The sequence below is a fragment of the Vespa crabro genome, chromosome 3, assembly GCF_910589235.1.
Source record: "Vespa crabro chromosome 3, iyVesCrab1.2, whole genome shotgun sequence".
Classification (NCBI taxonomy): Eukaryota; Metazoa; Arthropoda; class Insecta; order Hymenoptera; family Vespidae; genus Vespa; species Vespa crabro.
Genome location: NC_060957.1, coordinates 5490162 through 5509720, shown reverse-complemented (window position 1 = coordinate 5509720; position 19559 = coordinate 5490162). Strand labels below are relative to the sequence as shown.

The 19559-nt window shown below is 28.8% G+C and overlaps 1 protein-coding gene and 1 long non-coding RNA gene across 4 annotated transcripts in view; one reads left to right on the top strand and one right to left on the bottom strand.

Moving 5' to 3' along the window:
* Positions 1–536: 536 nt before the first annotated feature.
* The window catches only part of LOC124422640 (putative fatty acyl-CoA reductase CG5065), a 19779-nt gene continuing 756 nt past the window's right edge, over positions 537–19559 (bottom strand). For 2 of the 3 annotated variants that reach the window (XM_046959390.1, XM_046959391.1), the window contains exons 2-6: positions 3101–3714; positions 2576–2824; positions 2012–2361; positions 1321–1917; positions 537–1196 (exon numbers count right to left, since the gene is read on the bottom strand). In XM_046959390.1, coding sequence (XP_046815346.1) covers positions 1055–1196; positions 1321–1917; positions 2012–2361; positions 2576–2824; positions 3101–3313 — 1551 coding nt within the window. In that variant the 5' untranslated portion in view covers positions 3314–3714 and the 3' untranslated portion in view covers positions 537–1054. Of the gene's footprint in view, positions 1197–1320; positions 1918–2011; positions 2362–2575; positions 2825–3100; positions 3715–9699; positions 10039–19559 lie in introns of those variants that run through there. The other variant, XM_046959392.1, reaches the window with a different exon arrangement.
* Positions 17670–19359, top strand: LOC124422641. The gene is made up of 2 exons (XR_006941893.1): positions 17670–18522; positions 19255–19359. It is a non-coding gene; the product is annotated as an uncharacterized LOC124422641 (long non-coding RNA).

Below are 19559 nucleotides of genomic sequence, written 5' to 3'. Positions count from 1 at the left end.
GTTACTATCATATGATATTCTTTCGGAATTGACGTTGTCCCGTAAAACATTAACATTAACAATGAATCGTTAATTCTAATGCTTAAAGGTACAGGTATATAGCAGGGTATTTATCATTTACATCTACTTGAAAATAATTGCACATATGTACGTCGACCGTTATTATAATTTGGGAGATTGGATGATATTAATGTTAGTAGTAGTAGTAATAGTAATAGCAATAGTAATGTGGTAGTAGTTGTAGAATAGTAGTAGTAATAGTATAGTTGTAGTAGTAATAGTAGTGGTATTAGTAGTAGTAATAGTAGTAATAATAGGAGGAGTAGTAGTAGTAGTAGTAGTAGTAGTAGTAGTAGTAGTAGTAGTAGTAGTAGTAGTAGTAGTAGTAGTAGTAGTAGTAGTAGTAGTAGTAGTAGTAGTAGTAGTAGTAGTAGTAGTAGTAGTAGTAGTAGTAGTAGTAGTAGTAGTAGTAGTAGTAGTAGTAGTAGTAGTAGTAGTAGTAGTAGTAGTACTAGTAGTAGTAGTAGTAGTAGTAGTAGTAGTAGTAGTAGTAATAGTAGTAGTAGTAGTAGCAGCAGTAGTAGTAGTACTTATAATAACGATAATATAATAATAATAAAAATATTAATAACGACGATGGAAATAACAATGATAATGTTTAGCTTCTACTAAAGGAATTATTAGTGGAATACAACCGAGAACGATGAACCATGCCTACATTTTTTGTAAATATTACTATCTCTCATTTTCTTATCGGCATAAAAATTGTTGTTATGCCACTACCATATTGTGGGAACATTCACCTATTTCATACCCTGTTCTTGCATTGCTCGGTAACCGACATTCTTTATTAAATAATTCCTAGTCATTACTAATATTTACGAACAAATAGAAACGTCGAAAAGGCCAACTTATGGGAGTAAAGATAGCGCTTTATCGTCGGGGAGGCTGAGCAGTATGGTCGAAGAACAATTCGCACCTTTAAATTATGCTCCATGATTAGCTTCTGCTTTGTATTATGTTTATCGCATTCGTTGGCCGGGGTTCTGAGCCGTCAAACAATCATGCGGCACATGCGGAGTATGATAGACAAGAGCGAATAAGAGGCAGAACGGGCTATAGAGCTACGTAACAACAGAACGTGTAGTACTAGTAACAGCATTCCAAACTGTACTGCTTTGTGAAGCCAATATAATCTGAAACAAATATAGAGGAGATCAAGATTTATTAAGAGATCAAGATATATTAGGAGATTAAGATAGTCACTTTAACGAAATGCAAAGTAGATCGTTAGAGTATATTACTAAGTATATTACTCACTTTGTTATATGTGAGCGGGCAGCTGGCAGTGTGTTCGGGTTCTGTTTCAGAATGAACTGTCTAATTCCCAATATGTATTGCTCCAAGTACGACGGCCAATCGATCTGTTTGACGTCGAACATAAACGTCTGCCGATCCTCGAGACTCAGTTGTTCTCCTAATCTCCTCACGTTAGAATCCCTGAAGTTCCACTGATTCGTACTGAAGTATTCCAAGCATTTAGTGGCTTTGCAAAGTTTTGCCTGTATGCGGACCATTATTGGTCGCGAGCCCTTTAGACGAGCTAGAAGATCTAAAATGTGCGCGGGTAGCATGTGCTGGAAGGTCACGCACACTTTGTTTAAAAGCATGGAACTACGGCAACGACCACCTGGATACCAAAACGCGTTGTTTACTGGATGCATCCGACTGTATTTGAAGGATAAATCGACGAATTGCTTCCAGGTGATAGGATTCTGTTGGCCAGAACAACAATTGTAAATGGTGATAGTACCAGTACGATGCGTCGCTGTCTTCCATGCAGCGCATATCATTAGATTGATCACTATATCAACTGGAATTAGATCGGCTACTTTATTCTCATGGCACAACATCGTTCTATAAATGAAAAGAAATACGTAGGAATACGATTGTCACGTTTCTTCATTAATATAATATTATAAATTATTCATTTAATCTACGTAATACATACCTGAAGAATCCTTTTCCAGCTGCTGCTATGATCCCAGTAGGACCGTTCCAATTTTCTATCCAACCAGCGACTGGTTCTCTCAAAGCTGACAACACGATCGAAGGTCTAACAATCGCGACTGGTAAAGAACCACTTTCTCCTTGTAGCATTTTTTCCGCCAAAGCTTTGGTAAAAGTATAAGTATTTGGTCGACTCGCTATCAATTTCGGTGTTAATTCATCGATCATCTCGTCATCCATTGACTTGGTCCAGGAGATTACCTGTTCGGGATCCTTAGCAAGTGGATATATTTCCTCGGCTACGTCTTTTCGATCGCAATTGCAATACGCCGTTGACACGTGGATGAGAGCCTGCAATTGACAAATTTTTTTGTCATTCTGCTCCTATCAGATGTTAGTTATTCATTAACGTATTCATGAGCGCGTTAGAATAACAAGTTAGCTATAAAAATCGTCTATTTGAATAATGAACTAGTGAAAATATATTGAAAATTTAATACGTCTTATTTAATACCCTTATTTAGCATAATTACGTCATTCGTTTTTAAGAGAAACAAGTCCTTACCTCCAGTTTATGCATTCTATGACACAATTGAATGAGACGTTGGGTGCCTAATATATTTATAGTGACCGAAAGTTTCAAGGCCTCGTCGAATTTTACAGTTGCGGCCGAATGAAAGACGATCGATACACATTGTATCAATGTCTGTCTATCCGCTTCCGAGATGCCGAGTTCCTGTTCCGTAACATCCCCTGCTACAGGCACGATTTTTGAAAGAGCATGAGGGAAATTACATCGTAGCTTCTCGAATAACTGTTGAAAATAATTAACGAAGAGATTATTATTCTTATTATCCTTTTTTCTTTTGCCTTTTTTTTCTTTTTGAAATGAACTTTTCATTTTAAATAACATTCAAAACATTTCAATGACACGAATTTCTTATATTTTACATTTCTTAAAATCGTTTAAGATTCGATTAAAGAAGTAATTATTTCAAAAGATATTAATGAAGCCATAAACAATAAACCGTTAAAAACTAAAAAAAAAGAAAAAAAGAAAGAAAAAAAAAGAAAAAGAATATAACCTTACCGGTACATCGAGTAATTCTTGCAACCTTTGCTGTACATCTTGTCCGTTCTTTGGCCTCATGAGCAAATAAATGTTTTTTATACCAGGACACGAACGTAAGAGTTTCTCAACGAGGACCTTGCCCATGAAACCGGTACCACCAGTGATGAAGATCGAACGGTCTCTGTAGAAATCCTTGACAGACGTGTACTCACTACCAGCCATCGTGGCCATGTCTCTTCCGGTTTTCCCTTAATCTTCAATGATTCTTTCTTACTTCCTTACTGTCTTTTCTTCTATCCTTCTTTTTTCTGTTGTTTCTTTTTTTGCCGCCTATATCCCGCCTTTTTTATTTTATTATTATTTGTTGTTCTTCGGCTTCTTTTGTTTTTTTCTCGTTTGCAGTCGATTCTAATAATCTTTATGTTTGTTTCTAACTTTTATCCTTGTCGTCGATCCTAACGCCGATTTTCTTTCAAATTAATTCTTCAGATACGAGGAAACGTGCTCAAGGGTAAATGGTGCGGCACGGGCTGGCACACGTATTTGCTTTTCCGAGATTTTCCAAAGGGATAACGAGAAGCGAGCACAATTACTCGACTCATTTCGTATCTTTTATAACCGCGACTTTTGTCCTGAAAGAAAAAATACAAAAAAGAATACAAAAAAGATTGGTACGAGATTACAGAAAAGCAGATTAATTATTTCCCTTCTCTCTCTCTCTCTCTCTCTCTCTCTCTCTCTCTCTCTCTCTCTCTCTCTCTCTCTCTCTCTCTCTCTTTTTCTTTTCTTTCTTTCTTTTTTCTTTTAATCGTATGAACTTATTTTTCTACGAAGAAGATAACGAAAATGCTGCACTAACGAAAGTATAATATAACTATATTAGATATTTCTTTTCTGCGAACTTTATCTTATTCATAAGATACCTATATCTTTAGAGATGATTAACCAATACGAAGAAACGATAACATATATGAATCTATCAGGAAACGGTCTTTCGATATTTTTTTCTTCCTCAAATGACAATCTTTTATTACGATATATTCTAATAGATTTCTGACTTACTTATAATAGTACTTCTGTTTATATCATGATAAAAATCACTAAACGTATTAACGAGTAATACAGTATCTGTATTTGATTAAAAGTATATGTACTCTCATGAGAAAAACAAATAGAGATGCAAGTTTTTATATATATATATATATATATATATATATATATATATATATATATATATATATGTATGTATTTTCTCTTTTCGCCCACATTTAATTCTTATATGAATTTAATAATTTTTAATGCATTTGTATTGTTTATACATACATATGTAAGCCTACGATCGTTTGATTATTTCTCTATCTCTCTCTTTTTCTTATCTATCTTAGATTTAGATCTTTCTGACAATTCTATTTTACGAGATCTTTCACATTAAAGGGCTTCTCTCGCGTCCTTGTATCCAATAGCATTCAAAGGAATCCATCGGACCGTTCTATAGTGATAACGTTACATAAGCATTAAACGGCATTTAACGAAGATGATATTACAATATTTCTATTTCTTCGAATTATATTTTTATTTTTTATTGTATCAATTTATTCCATTTTTATATAATTTATCAACTTCTTTCACGATTTAAAGGAATTTATAATTTTATCAAAAGAGGCAAAATTTATTTTTTTTTCTTATATCTTTTTTAGATAACAAACTTTGTTATGATTTCGTTATAAAAATAAATAGAATTAGATAATAGTTTTATAAAATAATGTTTGTGGAACGTATGAGATATTAAAGTTAGAAATTGTTACTTTCTCTTTTCTTCTTTTTCATTTCTTTTTACGTTCGAAGATTAAAAGACATTAAAAGATATATATATATATATACTATAAGTGACCCATGTAAGTATAGACGTAGCGTTGATAGATAAAATTAGATGAGAGAACGTAAGACACGCGACGCATCGAAAGCGGAATACCGTCGTTCTATGTATGTAATTATTCGTCAGTTGGAAAGGAAGCATCTGTTACGCGTACATCACAAGTATACGTTTGAAAAAATTCGTAATAAGATATGGCTCTTCGTAATAGGATAAGGGTCATCTTTATTTCCTTCTTTAATTTTTTCATTTAAAGAAGAAATACTTTTGTTAATCCTTCATGTAGCCATGTAATTTTGTGTAATTACCCGTGTAACTCCGAAATCATATATTTTATATATATTTAGAAAAATCAGGTTACACAGTGTTAATCAATGATCGTTATTAAAACTGTAAAAAAGACAAGAAAATAAAATGGTCAATTATTTTTAGTTCAAAATCATTTGAAATTATTCGTTTTCTTTTTATTATTCATATATTCATATATAAAATTTAAGATATTTTATAATTTATCTGTAATATATTAGTTACATAATATACCAGAATAATTATAGATAATTCTAGTGTTTAAAATAACAAGAAAGAGAGAGAGAGAGAGAGAGAGAGAGAGAGAGAGAGAGAGAGAGAGAGAGAGAGAGAGAGAGAGAGAGAGAGAGAGAGAGAGAGAGAGAGAGAGAGATAGCAAATAATCTGAAGAGAAAATGATTTGAAAACAATTATTAAAATATTCAAATTACATGCAATCATAATTACAATCTCTCCGTAATTACATGTTTGTATTGACCTTCGAACTTCTTTTTCTTTTTCTTTTTCTTTTTCTTTTCCATTCATGAAGCGTTTCGTTAAGTGTGTCATGCATTAGATCGAAAAAAAATTTCTTTCTTATAGTTTTCTACTTTCAGCAAACGTAATGATCCGTTTGATATTTTTCGATAAAAATATTGATCGACAAATCTATGATATTTAAATGAATTTTTTCGAAAAGATGGAGGGAAAAAATAAAAAGCAAAGGCGGAATATTCTTAAAAAATTAATATACTTTTCGTGAATTTAAAACTTTCTCGTCTATTTAAATAATCCTGGACGAAATATTGTCATAGTGAATATTTATTGTCATATTTTTCTGCTTCATTCTAGTGTAATCCATTAACTAGTAATATGTAAAAGATGAATATGTAATACATATGTAATTTGCAAGATTTCTATCATTTTTAACCTTGTTTTGGTCAAATCGTTCGAAGTTGCTCTCTCTCTCTCACTCTCTTTGAAAATCATGTAATTTCGATAGATGTAACTTGTCACATGTTTACACACCCGTATTTCGTAAGTTTGATTTCATTTTATTGATATATTTCCAACTTAGGAAATTAATTCTTTAATTATTTATGTTTTTTAAATATATGCTATATACTTACTATACTATGATTATGCTAATTCTAAGTTATATTTTAATACTTTTATTAAGAATTTTTTTCTTTTTCTTTCTTTTTTAGTAAATGCAAAAAACGAAAGAAAATTCAATTATATACGATTATGATTTATTATATTCTATTTTGTTCTTCATTAAAGCAATGAGATTCAAAGAAATCGGAAAATTTCGAGTATTAGTCAGTACCATGATTGTAATCAAGAATTTATATGTGCGTTTTAATAAGAGAGAGAAAGAGAGAGAGAGAGAGAGAGAGAGAGAGAGAGAGAGAGAGAGAGAGAGAGAACTAATGCATAGAAAGGATAGGAAGAAATTGGAAGAGAAGACTACAATGAAACTTGGGGAGTAGAGAAAGAGGAAGGGATTTGATGGAATTCTAGGTCAGCGTTCCGGCCTCGAAGCGGTCATCGGAAGCCGCCTCCTTTCGATGTACTTATGCGCGCGTTCCTCTCCTACTGCGAGAAGAAGAAAGGGGGGAATAGATGGAGGAAGAAAGAGGCCGACCCCGTTACATGAAAACCCGTTACGCGACATGCAACGACAGCGACCGACTGATTCTTTTTATCCTCCTTATTTTATTTTACTTTACTTTATTTCATTTTCTGTAGAGATCACCTTTGTTCCATCACACACATTTTTTTTTAATATTTCTTTCTTTTTTTCTTTTTTCCTTCCTCACCTATGTCATTTCATTTTCGTCACAAAAAAAAAAAAGAAAAAAAAAGGAGAAAAGAAAAAACTAATTTTCTCTATTAATCTATTTTTAATAAATCTCCTTTTACTCGTCAATATTTCTATCAATTGATCTATATATTTTCTCATTAATATTTATTTCAAACGTAGATCATGAGAATTATTGAAACATGTTGTTGATACATGACCATCTAATAACATGATTTAATAAGACATTAATTGATATCAGTATCAATTAATGTCTTATTAAGTATAATAAGACAGTATAATAGTGAGTATAAAAATTATAATACTTTTCAATATAATTATAATATCAAATTTAATTTCTAATAGCTTTATTAAGGATTGGAAATATATATAAAATCTTTGTCATTGATGGGTTGAATATAGACAATATTTCTTTTTGGCCAAGTAGATACTCCGAAAGATATAGCCAGGAAAGGAAAACTCCTAATAATCCCTCCTTCTATCACTATATTTGTCTGATTTCTTTTATTAATTATGTTTTTTAAATATTCACTATTCGTTTCATAAATATTTAAATCATTTGATCGTCTTATTCGAATATAGTCGTACAATTTTATACGATTTATTCTGTCAATATCATGATTTTCCAGACTTATGAGTTTTCGAATATATAAGGTTAATTAAAATAGTATAGATAAAGATTAGAGGCACGTGAAATTTTATTATCAAAATAGACAGATGAAATGAAAAGATTAGATCAACCTTTTCGCTACTACAATTGACTATACTCGCTCGAAATATAACTTAGATATTGAAATAACAAATATGCATTTCGTCGATCAATCTTTTATCTATACCGTATTATTTGTCCTTATATTTATTTTTTTTTTTTAATTTTTATTATCGAAGATATTTTCCAAGCCGTAATAAACAAGCCCGAAACATCTTTACCTTTATGTCGCGGAGTCTCATATAGCAGTGTCATTTTGGCGGCCAATTACGTCGTGACAAAAAGATTATATCTAGATACGTATATATCATAATCGTATATACGTATATACATAAGTATAAACGATGCAAAAATTTGAAATCATATTCTATGATCCATTAAATGATCAGATATGTTTTTTGCGATGTCAAATTCCGTTTATTGTCACGCTAGAGTTTCAGCTACTGATTAAAGATATATTTCTCGTTGTAACTTTGTATTTATTTTTAATAATAAAAGACAACTCCGAACGAAATAATGTAATTAATTGCGACAAGCGGTAAATTAGCGATATTATATTTTTTTATTAAAATCACAAAATCGTACAAAAGCAAATTAGCAGCAAATTTATTCAATATAAATTATATGAATTTGATCGAAACTACAAATTTTTTTTTTCTTTTTTTTTTTTTTTGAATACAATCGAAATATAAAAGATAATTTCTTTGAGTAATTCATAAATCAATTTATAAATTCTGTTGATAACAGAAAATAATTTGTCATTGATGAATAATTTAAAGTGAATTAATGCGTAAATTTAATACATACAGAGAAATTATACTTTTAAAGTCTCACGAAGTGAATCACGCGCACACTCGCGATAGCTCCTGACCTGGAATCACTTCCAATAATCAAATAATTCGTCGCGCTTAATGGCTTTCCGGTAATACCGAATCACGAGATTCCGGATATATTCGGATCGAGGAAATTCGACACTCGTGAACGTACGATATCGCATTGATTTTATTCTTTTTTGTTTTCGTTTCGTTTTTTGTAATTTTTTTTTTTAATTGTTTTTTTTAAACACGACCGCGCTGATTATGAGTTTCTGCCTGTTTCGTATTATAGCGAATAATAACAAATGATTATTTCCAAAATTATTTGACAACTTTTCGGATCTTCATGTTTCATATTAAAATGTAAATATTTATAGGTATATAATAAATAGGTGTATGTATATTTGTATTTATATTTTTTAGAAATATTGTTATTTTGATATTGAAAGTCGGATCGAACCGTAGTTGCTTTCGGATTTTCATTGAAAAAAAAAACTTTATATCTGATATAATTATCAATTCAATTCATCTAGCTGTTAGTTGCATGGAATACTCATTCATTCTCACTACTTTTGGCTCTCTCTCTCTCTCTCTCTCTCTCTCTCTCTCTCTCTCTCTCTCTCTCTCTCTCTCATTCAGATTTAAATAAGAAACGTAAAGATACCAAAAGATTCTTGAATATATCGGTTAGTTATGCAAAATCATCCGTTATACTTATCTTTATAAAGTATAAGAAGAATCCTTTTCGACAATGAGATAGTGCCGAAAAAAAAGATAAATAAATTTTAAAAGTAATTATTATTGCGTAACTAGAATATATATAAATATAAATATAAATATATATATATATTTATTTTTTTATAGGATTAACTATCATCATACACGAGACAATATATTCGATTCGTTTTTTATCTCGTCATAAAATATCCTTTTTCTCTCTCATTTTTTCAAACTTCTTTATTTTCATTTACGATGAGTAAGAATTACATAACGCGATAAACAACCTAACACACAATGATTTAGCAATATCAATGCCGTGACCAATGACCAAGAGAACTAAACGAAGGCCAATGAACTATTTGTAACAACACAACATGTATCCTAGCTTACCCCATCTCCTTTTCCTCGTACAACCGTGAACACTTCTATTGATTTCCAGGATTGGTTTATTGAAAATAAGATAATGATCTTTAATCGAAGAAAATTTTTCTTTTTTCTCTATCTTTATCTTTTCTTTTCTCTATCTTTCTGAATGTTTAATATTCAACAAAAAATCTTTACGTAAAGGCCCTTTTTTTCTCCTTCACAAATTTCTGGTCTTCCGAAGGAAAGTGCTGCGATACTAAGCGAAAAGCAAATAGAGCGAGTAGTCAAAGTTGTTCGGAGCGCTTTTTATCTTTTATTATAAGAGAAAAAGAAAGAAGCATGCCGGTCAACGAAAGCTAAACTGAACTACCTGAGATCCAGGTAGAGTTCCTTATACCTGTTGGCTGATAGAATGGAAAGAGATTTCCCCACCACTTTAGTTATTTACGTCCGTCATTGGCAATGTAACTTTTCTTCTCCTTCTCCTTCTCCTTTTTTCACTTTGTCTATGTTTGGATTAGTTAATTAAACGATATCCATTGTCAAATACGAAATATAAAATTTGTTTTAATAAACTATATGTACTTAAAAATAATTTCGCTCGACATTTTGTTTGTACGTTGTCGTGGCTTTAATTATATTTTTTTCTTTATACGTCTTTTTACAAATTTCATATTTTCATCGTTCTAAGTCGATATAAATTTTACATTCGTGACAAAAAAAAAAAAAAAGAAACCGGTCTCAAGCCGAAAAATTTAAGAACAGCTTCAAACCTTCACCACCTACCCGATAATCTTACTCCACAACCGCGAGATCTATTTCTATTTGTTTTCTCCTAAGCTATTAATAGCAAAACTACATCGAGGTAGAGAGAATACAGTACACGCATCTCTGTTATATTGTAACGACGAACTATTATTTTTTTTCATTTTTTATTCTCATTGGTATCAATACCGTTAAAAATATATACATAATGTATATAAATGAGAGCATTATAAACAAATTCGATTTGAATTGAACGTCACGATTGCATGATTAAATTATTATTGCCTATTAAATGCAAATTATATTGCATTATTAAATTAAAATATGGGTTCATTAGTTTGCTTCGATTTAATCTGATTATGTAAACCGTATATGTTATAAATAGAATTGTAAATGTTAAAAATAAAAATAATTATCACTTGAAGACGTTAGTTTTATTTAAATGAATATCTCTTTCCGTCCCGCTTATTTGTATATGAAATATATAGTAGTGTTTATTCACGATGTATACTTTTAAAGTATACAATATAATATTATAATAACATAAGTATACTCCATTCATACATATACGACATTATGTTTTCAAACGAATTTTATATTTTATACAAGACTTCTATTTTATAAATATATTGTATTTGTAAAATATTAGAATTTATTTTTTTGTTTTTTTTTAAACCGTTACACTTGTGTTTTCAAGTAAATCTTAAAACTTTGACGGTCCCATTCACATACACTGGCTTCTCTCTTCCAGTGATTATTGACCGGCTTTACGTAGTTGTGTATTTGCACTGTCAATGATTGTTAACCGGAATTATGTATTAAATTACTTGAGGTTACGAATTTGATGTTCGTTTTTAATGCATAACAATTGTGTTTTAATCAGATCCTCTCAATTCTTACGATTAGTATTTATCCAAATATGTAAGTATCGCTCATATATGTATATGATTGGGGCAGCGTTTTTCAACTTTTATACCATGCAGTCAAATTTATATATTCGTTTATAATGGTACTGCGGTTCAAAAGATATATACAAAATGATATATATATATATATATATATATATATATATATATATATATATAAATATGAAGTTTTTAAGAACCTAATAGACTGGTATTACTTTTAAAGATACGGCTGTTACTGCGACATTCCGCTGTTACTTTGTATTATAAGAGAACTTTCGAAAAATCTTTTACAAATTGATCATTTTCCTTGTTTTGACATGTCATCCATGTTTTGACGAAGATAATAGATATTATTCCGTGGCCCATTAAAAATTTAACGAGATACAATATTGAACCACCGCTCATAGATTGAAAAACGTTAAGTTAAAGTCTTTGCATGAAATCTGTGATCTTCAAAATGTTAACATTGATTTATTTTGATGATATTTATTTGTATAACATCTTTTTCTTTTTCTTTTTTTTTCTAGAGACATTTACACGTATCTATTGGATAAAAACTGAAATAATGTGCATATGCATAAGGTAAGGTTAACAAATTTACCAATTACACTGTACAAACGACGATAACGCGCAAACAATTTTCACTCATGTTGAATTTGCATCGTACTTAGACATTGCCCGGGAAAAAATACGTCATGAGAAAATTGTATATGCAACATACAACGATTATTGCGAAGAGAATACAAATATTAACGTCATAATACTGATAGTAATTACATTTGCATTTATTTCATATTTTATTCAAAAAAACGTATTCGATACTAATTATCACAAGAAATAACATAAATTTGTCGTAGTTAAAATCAGAAACGTTTCAAAAATTAATTAGACTTTGAGTGATATATTTAGTTTAAAAATATGCATAATTTCGTTGTTTTCTCAATGTATTATTGAGAAAAATTATCTCGTTAATTTCTTAACCAGTGTTAATTCAATAAAACTAAATAAACAGCATCGTTTATAAAAAAAAAAAATAAATAAATAAAGAGAAAATATAAGAATATGAAGAAAATTTGGATGTGCTGTGCGTATCCATGAACATGATTGTTCGTTAGAGCATCATTTAAAAATCATCGAAAGAATACGTACGAAATATTTAAATGTATGTATGTATTTTTGTACGTGTAGATGTGCGCTCGAATATGTAGAAAATATTGTATAAAGAAATAACGTATAAAGAATCTAATTGAAAATAATAATATAAATGATAATGAGATGAGAATGAAATACAAATCTTCAACGCAAACTAAACGCTAATTATTACAATTAATACGAGAACGAGAACGAGAATGAGAACGAGAACGAGAACGAGAACGAGAACGAGAACGAGAACGAGAACGAGAACGAGAACGAGAACGAGAACGAGAACGAGAACGAGAAATAATATTTCGCAAATTAACCTTCATAGATTGATTAAATTTTCAAATGATTAAAATAATATTTCTAATTTAATAATTGGAATGAAATTTAATCTTTAAAATCACATATGTTATTAATTAATCTGATAGTTTATGATTATTCCATTTCAATTGATTATATAAATTTCAGAAATACATTTTTCTCATCGGTAAGACTACATTTAGGTGAATGTTCCAAAATGTATTCCTTGTCTGATCACGGTTGTCAGTTTCCTGTTCTTTTACTTTCCGTTTCGTATAATCGTCAATTATCACTACTGGTCATTCAGTTAACACAATTAGAGCTCGCGTCATGACATTTATACATTGAGCATAATTCGACGAAATGACGCAGTTGTTGCAAGATTTGCTTAATCATAAAATTCGTTTATATTTTAAAAAATTTGACTGTCAGGATTGGTCCGACAATTAATGTATTAATGAACCCATGAAAAATGACCTCGAATTCTTAATTCATAATTTCAGTAACAGAGCTTCGTTCAAATCAATAAACGATTATCAAAATGATTCGATAAAGTTTTTTCGCGATCAATCAATTTTATTAAATAAGCATTTTGTATTAAAAGAATATAAGAAAATAAAAAAATAATAATAATAAAAAAAAAAAAAAAAAAAAAAAAAAAAGAATATAATTTCTTGCAAAAATAATAAAATAATTATTATTTTAAAATAATTTGTATATTTTGTTAAATATATATATATATATATATATATAAAATACATAATATAATATATAATATATAATATATAATATATAATATATAATATATAATATATAATATATAATATATAATATATAATATATAATATATAATATATAATATATAATATATAATACATATACAATATATAATACAAATTATAATGAAAATAATCTCTTTCCAATGTTGAAACAATCACAACTTTGGAGTATTTTGTTTATTTTTAGGAAGAAAAAAATTTTTTTCCGTAGAATACACGTATTACATTTGTATACGTTTAAATTGAAGTAAAGGAAAAAAGAAAGGAGTCGAGGGTAGGGTGGAAATTACGAAGATGAACTTTGTGTCGAAATAAACAGAGCTCATCTTTTTTGCTATATTTCGTACGTACACGTTCGAATATAGAAATAACCACCTCGTTCTTATTTATCAACATTGGGTAATAAAACCTTGGAGACGTTTAAAAAAAAAAAAGAAAAGAAAAAAAGAAGAAAAAAAAGAAGGAAAAAAAAAAGAAAAAAAAAGAAGAAAAAAAAAGAAGAAAAAGAAGAAAGAAAAAGAAAAGAAAACAACAGGAATCATTAATTATTCTCGTTCAATATTACAAATTATTTATATTTTTTCTTTCTCTCGTAAATTATTTATTAAAAATAAAAGAAAAAATTACTAAAAAGAGAAAAGAGTGTGTGTGTGTGTGTGACAGAGAGAGAGAGAGAGAGAGAGAGGGAGAGAGAGAGAGAGAGAAAGAGAGAGAGAGAGAGAGATAAAAGAAAAAGAAAATTAAAAACAGGATATGATTGATTTTCTTTTATGATCTAAAGGTTTATGTTCTCTCTTTTGTATTTTTTTAGTACGGTCGGTACAATAAAAAACAAACTTATAAGGGAAAAGAAAAAAAATAAATAAATAAAACGAACAAAGAACTCTTTTTATTTCTTTTAAATTCCAATATAACTTGACAAATTGACGCATTTAAATCAATAGGAGAATTTTCTGAAAAAATTAATCCTTGGAATCAGGTAACTTGTCAAACGAATGAATTCATGCAAGAACCAATCTTTATACATGCATATATTATAAAAGGAAAAGAGATATGCACTTCAAATTTTGATGATCAAGAATTCATTCGAAAGACAGAACATAACGATTTGACAATATTTTTAAACAAATGTTATTTTCTATGAAAAAATCGTTTTCGATTCACAAATCGAACAAAAATAAACTTTCTGCAATAAAAAATAAAAAAAAAAAAAAAAAAAAAAAACAAAACAAAACAAGAATTTCTTTTTTTCCTTAAAATCGGAAAAGACAAGTTCAAGTCTTTATATTTGAATTTCTTTTAATTTCATAATTCTTTTATTTTATAACTACGCAGATATTGATGCCACATGTGAACTCTCTTGCACACGGATATTCACGAATATTAGCTAATTATATAAATAAAAAGTCTTATTATACAGGATTATTTTCTGTTTTTTTTTTTTGAAATTTTTTTTTTGTTGATAAACGTTTTTGTTTATATATAAAACAATTCTGAATATTTGCATTCTTTACACACGTAATTTGTTTCAAGAATACCTTCTCAAAATTAGATATTATAAAATGGTTTCTCATAACACATGTTATAACATGCAATTTATTTACCATGCACGAATCTATCATGTGTTTATGCTTATATTATTACGCTATACTACTTCGAGAAAAAAGATGTATGTGATGTCCATGTAATTTTCACTTATATTATTTTGAAGAAAGGTAGAAACTATAAATTTTATATAAAATGAAATAATTTAAAATGATCATGCCTAATAAATAAATATCCTAAATAAAGAAATATTATAAATAAATAAAAATATACATATCTCGCATTCTATCGGTTAATTTATAAATTATATTTATCCAGATTTTGCATGTGTTACCTTTTTTATACCACTTTAACGTAGTCGATAAATATCATACGAATGTATATATTACATCATATCATGTACATATACAACCTTAATCGAATGTTTGTATTTATTATTTTGAATAATAACGTTGATTTATTTATATCATCGTTTTGTACATTTTTATAATAATTTACTTGTTCTATTTATTAAAAACAAATGAATAATTTTATTATGTAGATCAATAATATCTGATTGGAAGACACTTACACGGAACGTAACTCGAAATGATACGTTTCGCATTGTTTGCGCATTGTCGACCAGTTATCAGGTATAAAGTCGACAAATCAACAAAAAACTAGACGATGAAATTCTGCGATCATTTCAGTGACTTAAATTTGTCAGTACCGTAGCAACTCCGATGAACAGAATATATATCGAGAAGATTATTATAATAATGATGTTACTTACAAAAAAAGTAAAATAAGAAGAAAAAAAAAAAGAAAAGGATAAAAAAAAATAAAAAAGCATAAAAAAATATTAGATGCATCCGTTATTACATTATATCCCTTACAAGAACGCGTTAAAGAATTTCTTAAAGCCATTAGAAAGTATTAACTTCCCCTTGTCACTGTCACATTGTCATTATGGGTGATTCTTCACTCCCAATATACCGTGAGGACGATTTAAAGAAATTATTTTAGAATTTTCGAATCCAGAAAATAAAATTTTTTTTCACAATTGTATTCATTATTCGGTTTCGTATTTGTATTAGCAGTGTTTAGTTTCCAAGAAAAGTGCAAATGCATTCAATGTATTTCAGTGATCACGATGACCAAATGCGCTAATATCTAAATATATATATATATATATTCGCTTGAATATAATGGTCGCCAGCGACTAGTCGATAATCCGCTTTTAATTTCTAAGGTAGCACTCTTAGAATGACTGACGTATCGACAAGATTAAATAATTTATCTTCTTGTATTATTTGTCATTATCTATATGTTATTATGTACAAAACGTAATTGTTTAACAATCATTAGTATTCCTTTGATAAATTCCATTATTTGATTATTTATGTATTTATAAATAGAATTATAATTGCAATATATAATCAATACATTAAAAGTAATCATTTCTATCTCTTCACTTTAATATCTGCATAATATATAAAGAATACATGTAATATCAATTTAATAACTAGTTAAAAATTTAAGATGTAAATAAAGAATTATCATCAGCGATGTGATGTAATCTGTATAACATTGTACATTTTACTATTATTTTATTTATTTATTTTCGTTTTTAATTTGTTATCTAATCGAGTAATTTCAATATGTCTCTCATTTCTTTTTTTGTTCTAGATAATATCTAATATTATTAATTTATTCTTATACAGGGTGTTCCATTTAGTACGTGTAACTTCATTGATACATTAAAATAAGTAAAAAATAAGAATCGATACATTAAAATAAGAAAAAAATTCATATAAACGTATGTTTATAAACGACTGTTTCCAACATACAACCTTCTTTTTTGTTATTATTATATAAATTATCGCCTGAGTAAAAAAATGCTCGAAGTGATCATTTACGGTTCAAATACAAACTTCTAAATATCTTATCCTTGAGATTCTGTCCAAAATAATCTGATATAGTCTAAACTTGTAGACAATTTCCAATAATACTAGAATATTTCAATTTACTAAATTATTACGAATTATTTAAGAACAAAATTATCAACTGCTGTATTGTATATATTAATTTTTTAATAATTATTTTAAATTATATTATGTAAACTTTTTTAATACTTTAAGTGGTCCCATAGATGAAAATCTATTTTATTTAAGCCCAGCGATCGAAATAGCCAAATAATTGGTCCTCTACGATCAATTTATTTATTAGGGAATTGTTCATTTAAAAACTACCTTGCTAATTCACTAAAATGAGAGGATTAATACATAAAACGGTTGTATCTCATAAACAAGGTCATATCAAGCTTTCTTATTTTAATATATTGAATACTCCGACGAAAAATTATATACTAATTCTGAAATATTCTGTATATTATTATGTAACTATTATTTTATAGATGATCACAAAGAAATAGTGATGCATGTAACATTGATCGAGTACGAAAAAAATCGATTTTTATATATTTTTAAGGGATATCGAATGTAAAAAAATGTGTTTTTTGATATATATATATATATATATATATATATATATATATATATATGTATATGCATATATACACACATAGAGTGTTTCTTAAATAGATAGCCATACTTTAAGAGCATATTCTACTTACTAGTAAGAATGAAAAAAATCATATAAATATAGGTCCGAAAATGCTTCCTTTCCTGATTTTAAACTTTTTATTTACCTCAAACATCATACATTAATACGAAAAAAAATCATTTTCAGCAGTTTTTGTAATAAAATATTCCAATAGTTCCAAAAGTTTTCGAAATCTGTCATAAACTAAAAATGTTTATAAATTATTAAGAAAGTGTTTTCGTAACCATGTCTATATAACTATTTTTAAACTTTTTATTTACTTCAAACAGCATACATTAATACGGAAAAAAATAATTTTCAGCAGTTTTTATAATAAACTATTCCAATAGTTTTAAATCCAATAGTTCTCGAAATCTGTCATAAACCAAAAATGTTTATAAATTATAAAGAAATTGTTTTAGTAACCATGTCTATATGACTATTTTTCTATTCTTTGATTGACTAGAATATACACTTAAAATTCGACGATTAATATCTGATACATCTTGTATGATAAGATATAAAATTATCTGTTAAGAAGCGAATAATACGACAGTAACTATTCTATTCTATTCTATTCTATTCTATTCTATTCTATTCTTATATTCTATTCTATTCTATATCTTTCTTTCTTTTTTTTTTTATACATGCTTCTTAACAACATCGAAGAAAAACTACGGAGTACCTGTTCAAAAAAGTATATACTTTTCACGTGTCACGATAAATCGAGAGAGAAGGGACAATATTTCCCTAACGCGCTTTTAGTTCTTTTTTTATCCGTATCTGTCGCTAAAGTCACACATGATTCCAAGAGAAAACGGGAGATGGTAAGTAGCATTAAACGCATGTTATATCAGCGAGCACATATATACAGAAAAATGCACAAAAATATATATATATATACATACACACAGCATGCATACATATAGACAACTAGATCGTCTGTTATCTCTCTTAATCTTTCTTTTTTCTTTCTCCCGAATGCGATAAAGATAAAGGAATAAAACCGGAATCTTTCTTACCGATTTATTGAATACGGAAGAAACGTTTATAGACGCTATCGAAGATTAGATTATAGCAAAACGAATTCTGATGTAACTAAAATAGAATTCTTCTAGTCTATCGTTATAGCGATTTCCTACGCGAATACGGCAGAAGAATTAAAATACGCAATGATTATGACAAACAACAGAATGAGAAAGGTCTATGAGTCTATCTCTTTTTTATATCTACTTTGCGCATAGTATCGAGCAAGTACTTACGTACGTAAGGCTCCTTACTTTTCTCTCTTTCTTTCTTTGGCAATATTATCTCATAAACCACCAAGTTGTATTGATCTTATTTTAAATATTTTAGATATTTATGTGTGTTTAAAAAAAGTCTCTCGTTACGAGACTAAAAACCCAAAAAGAGAGAAAGAGAAAGAGAGAAAAAAAGAAAGATACATGTATGTATATGTGTGTGTAAAGTGCGAGAGAGAGAGAAAGAGAGAGAGAGAGAGAGAGAAGGAGGAAAGATAGTCTTTTTCTTGTAATTGTAATGAATAAAAATACGTTTAGGATGTTCGCAGGGAGAACGTCTGGGATGTGGCGAATAAAACGGAAAGAACAAAAGAATGAAAGAGACAGAGACAGATACAGAGAGAGAGAGAGAGAGAGAGAGAAAGAGAGAGAGAAAGAGAGGGAGAGGGAGAGAGAGAGAAAGAGAGAGAGAGCCACAGAGAGAAATAGAAAAAGAGAGAGAAAGAGAGAGAGAGAGAGAGAGGGATGTAAAAAGATTAAGAGATATGAAGAAAGATAAAAATAGAAAGATAACGATAGAAAAAAATGGATAGATAGATAAAGAGAGAGAAAGTGAAAAAGAG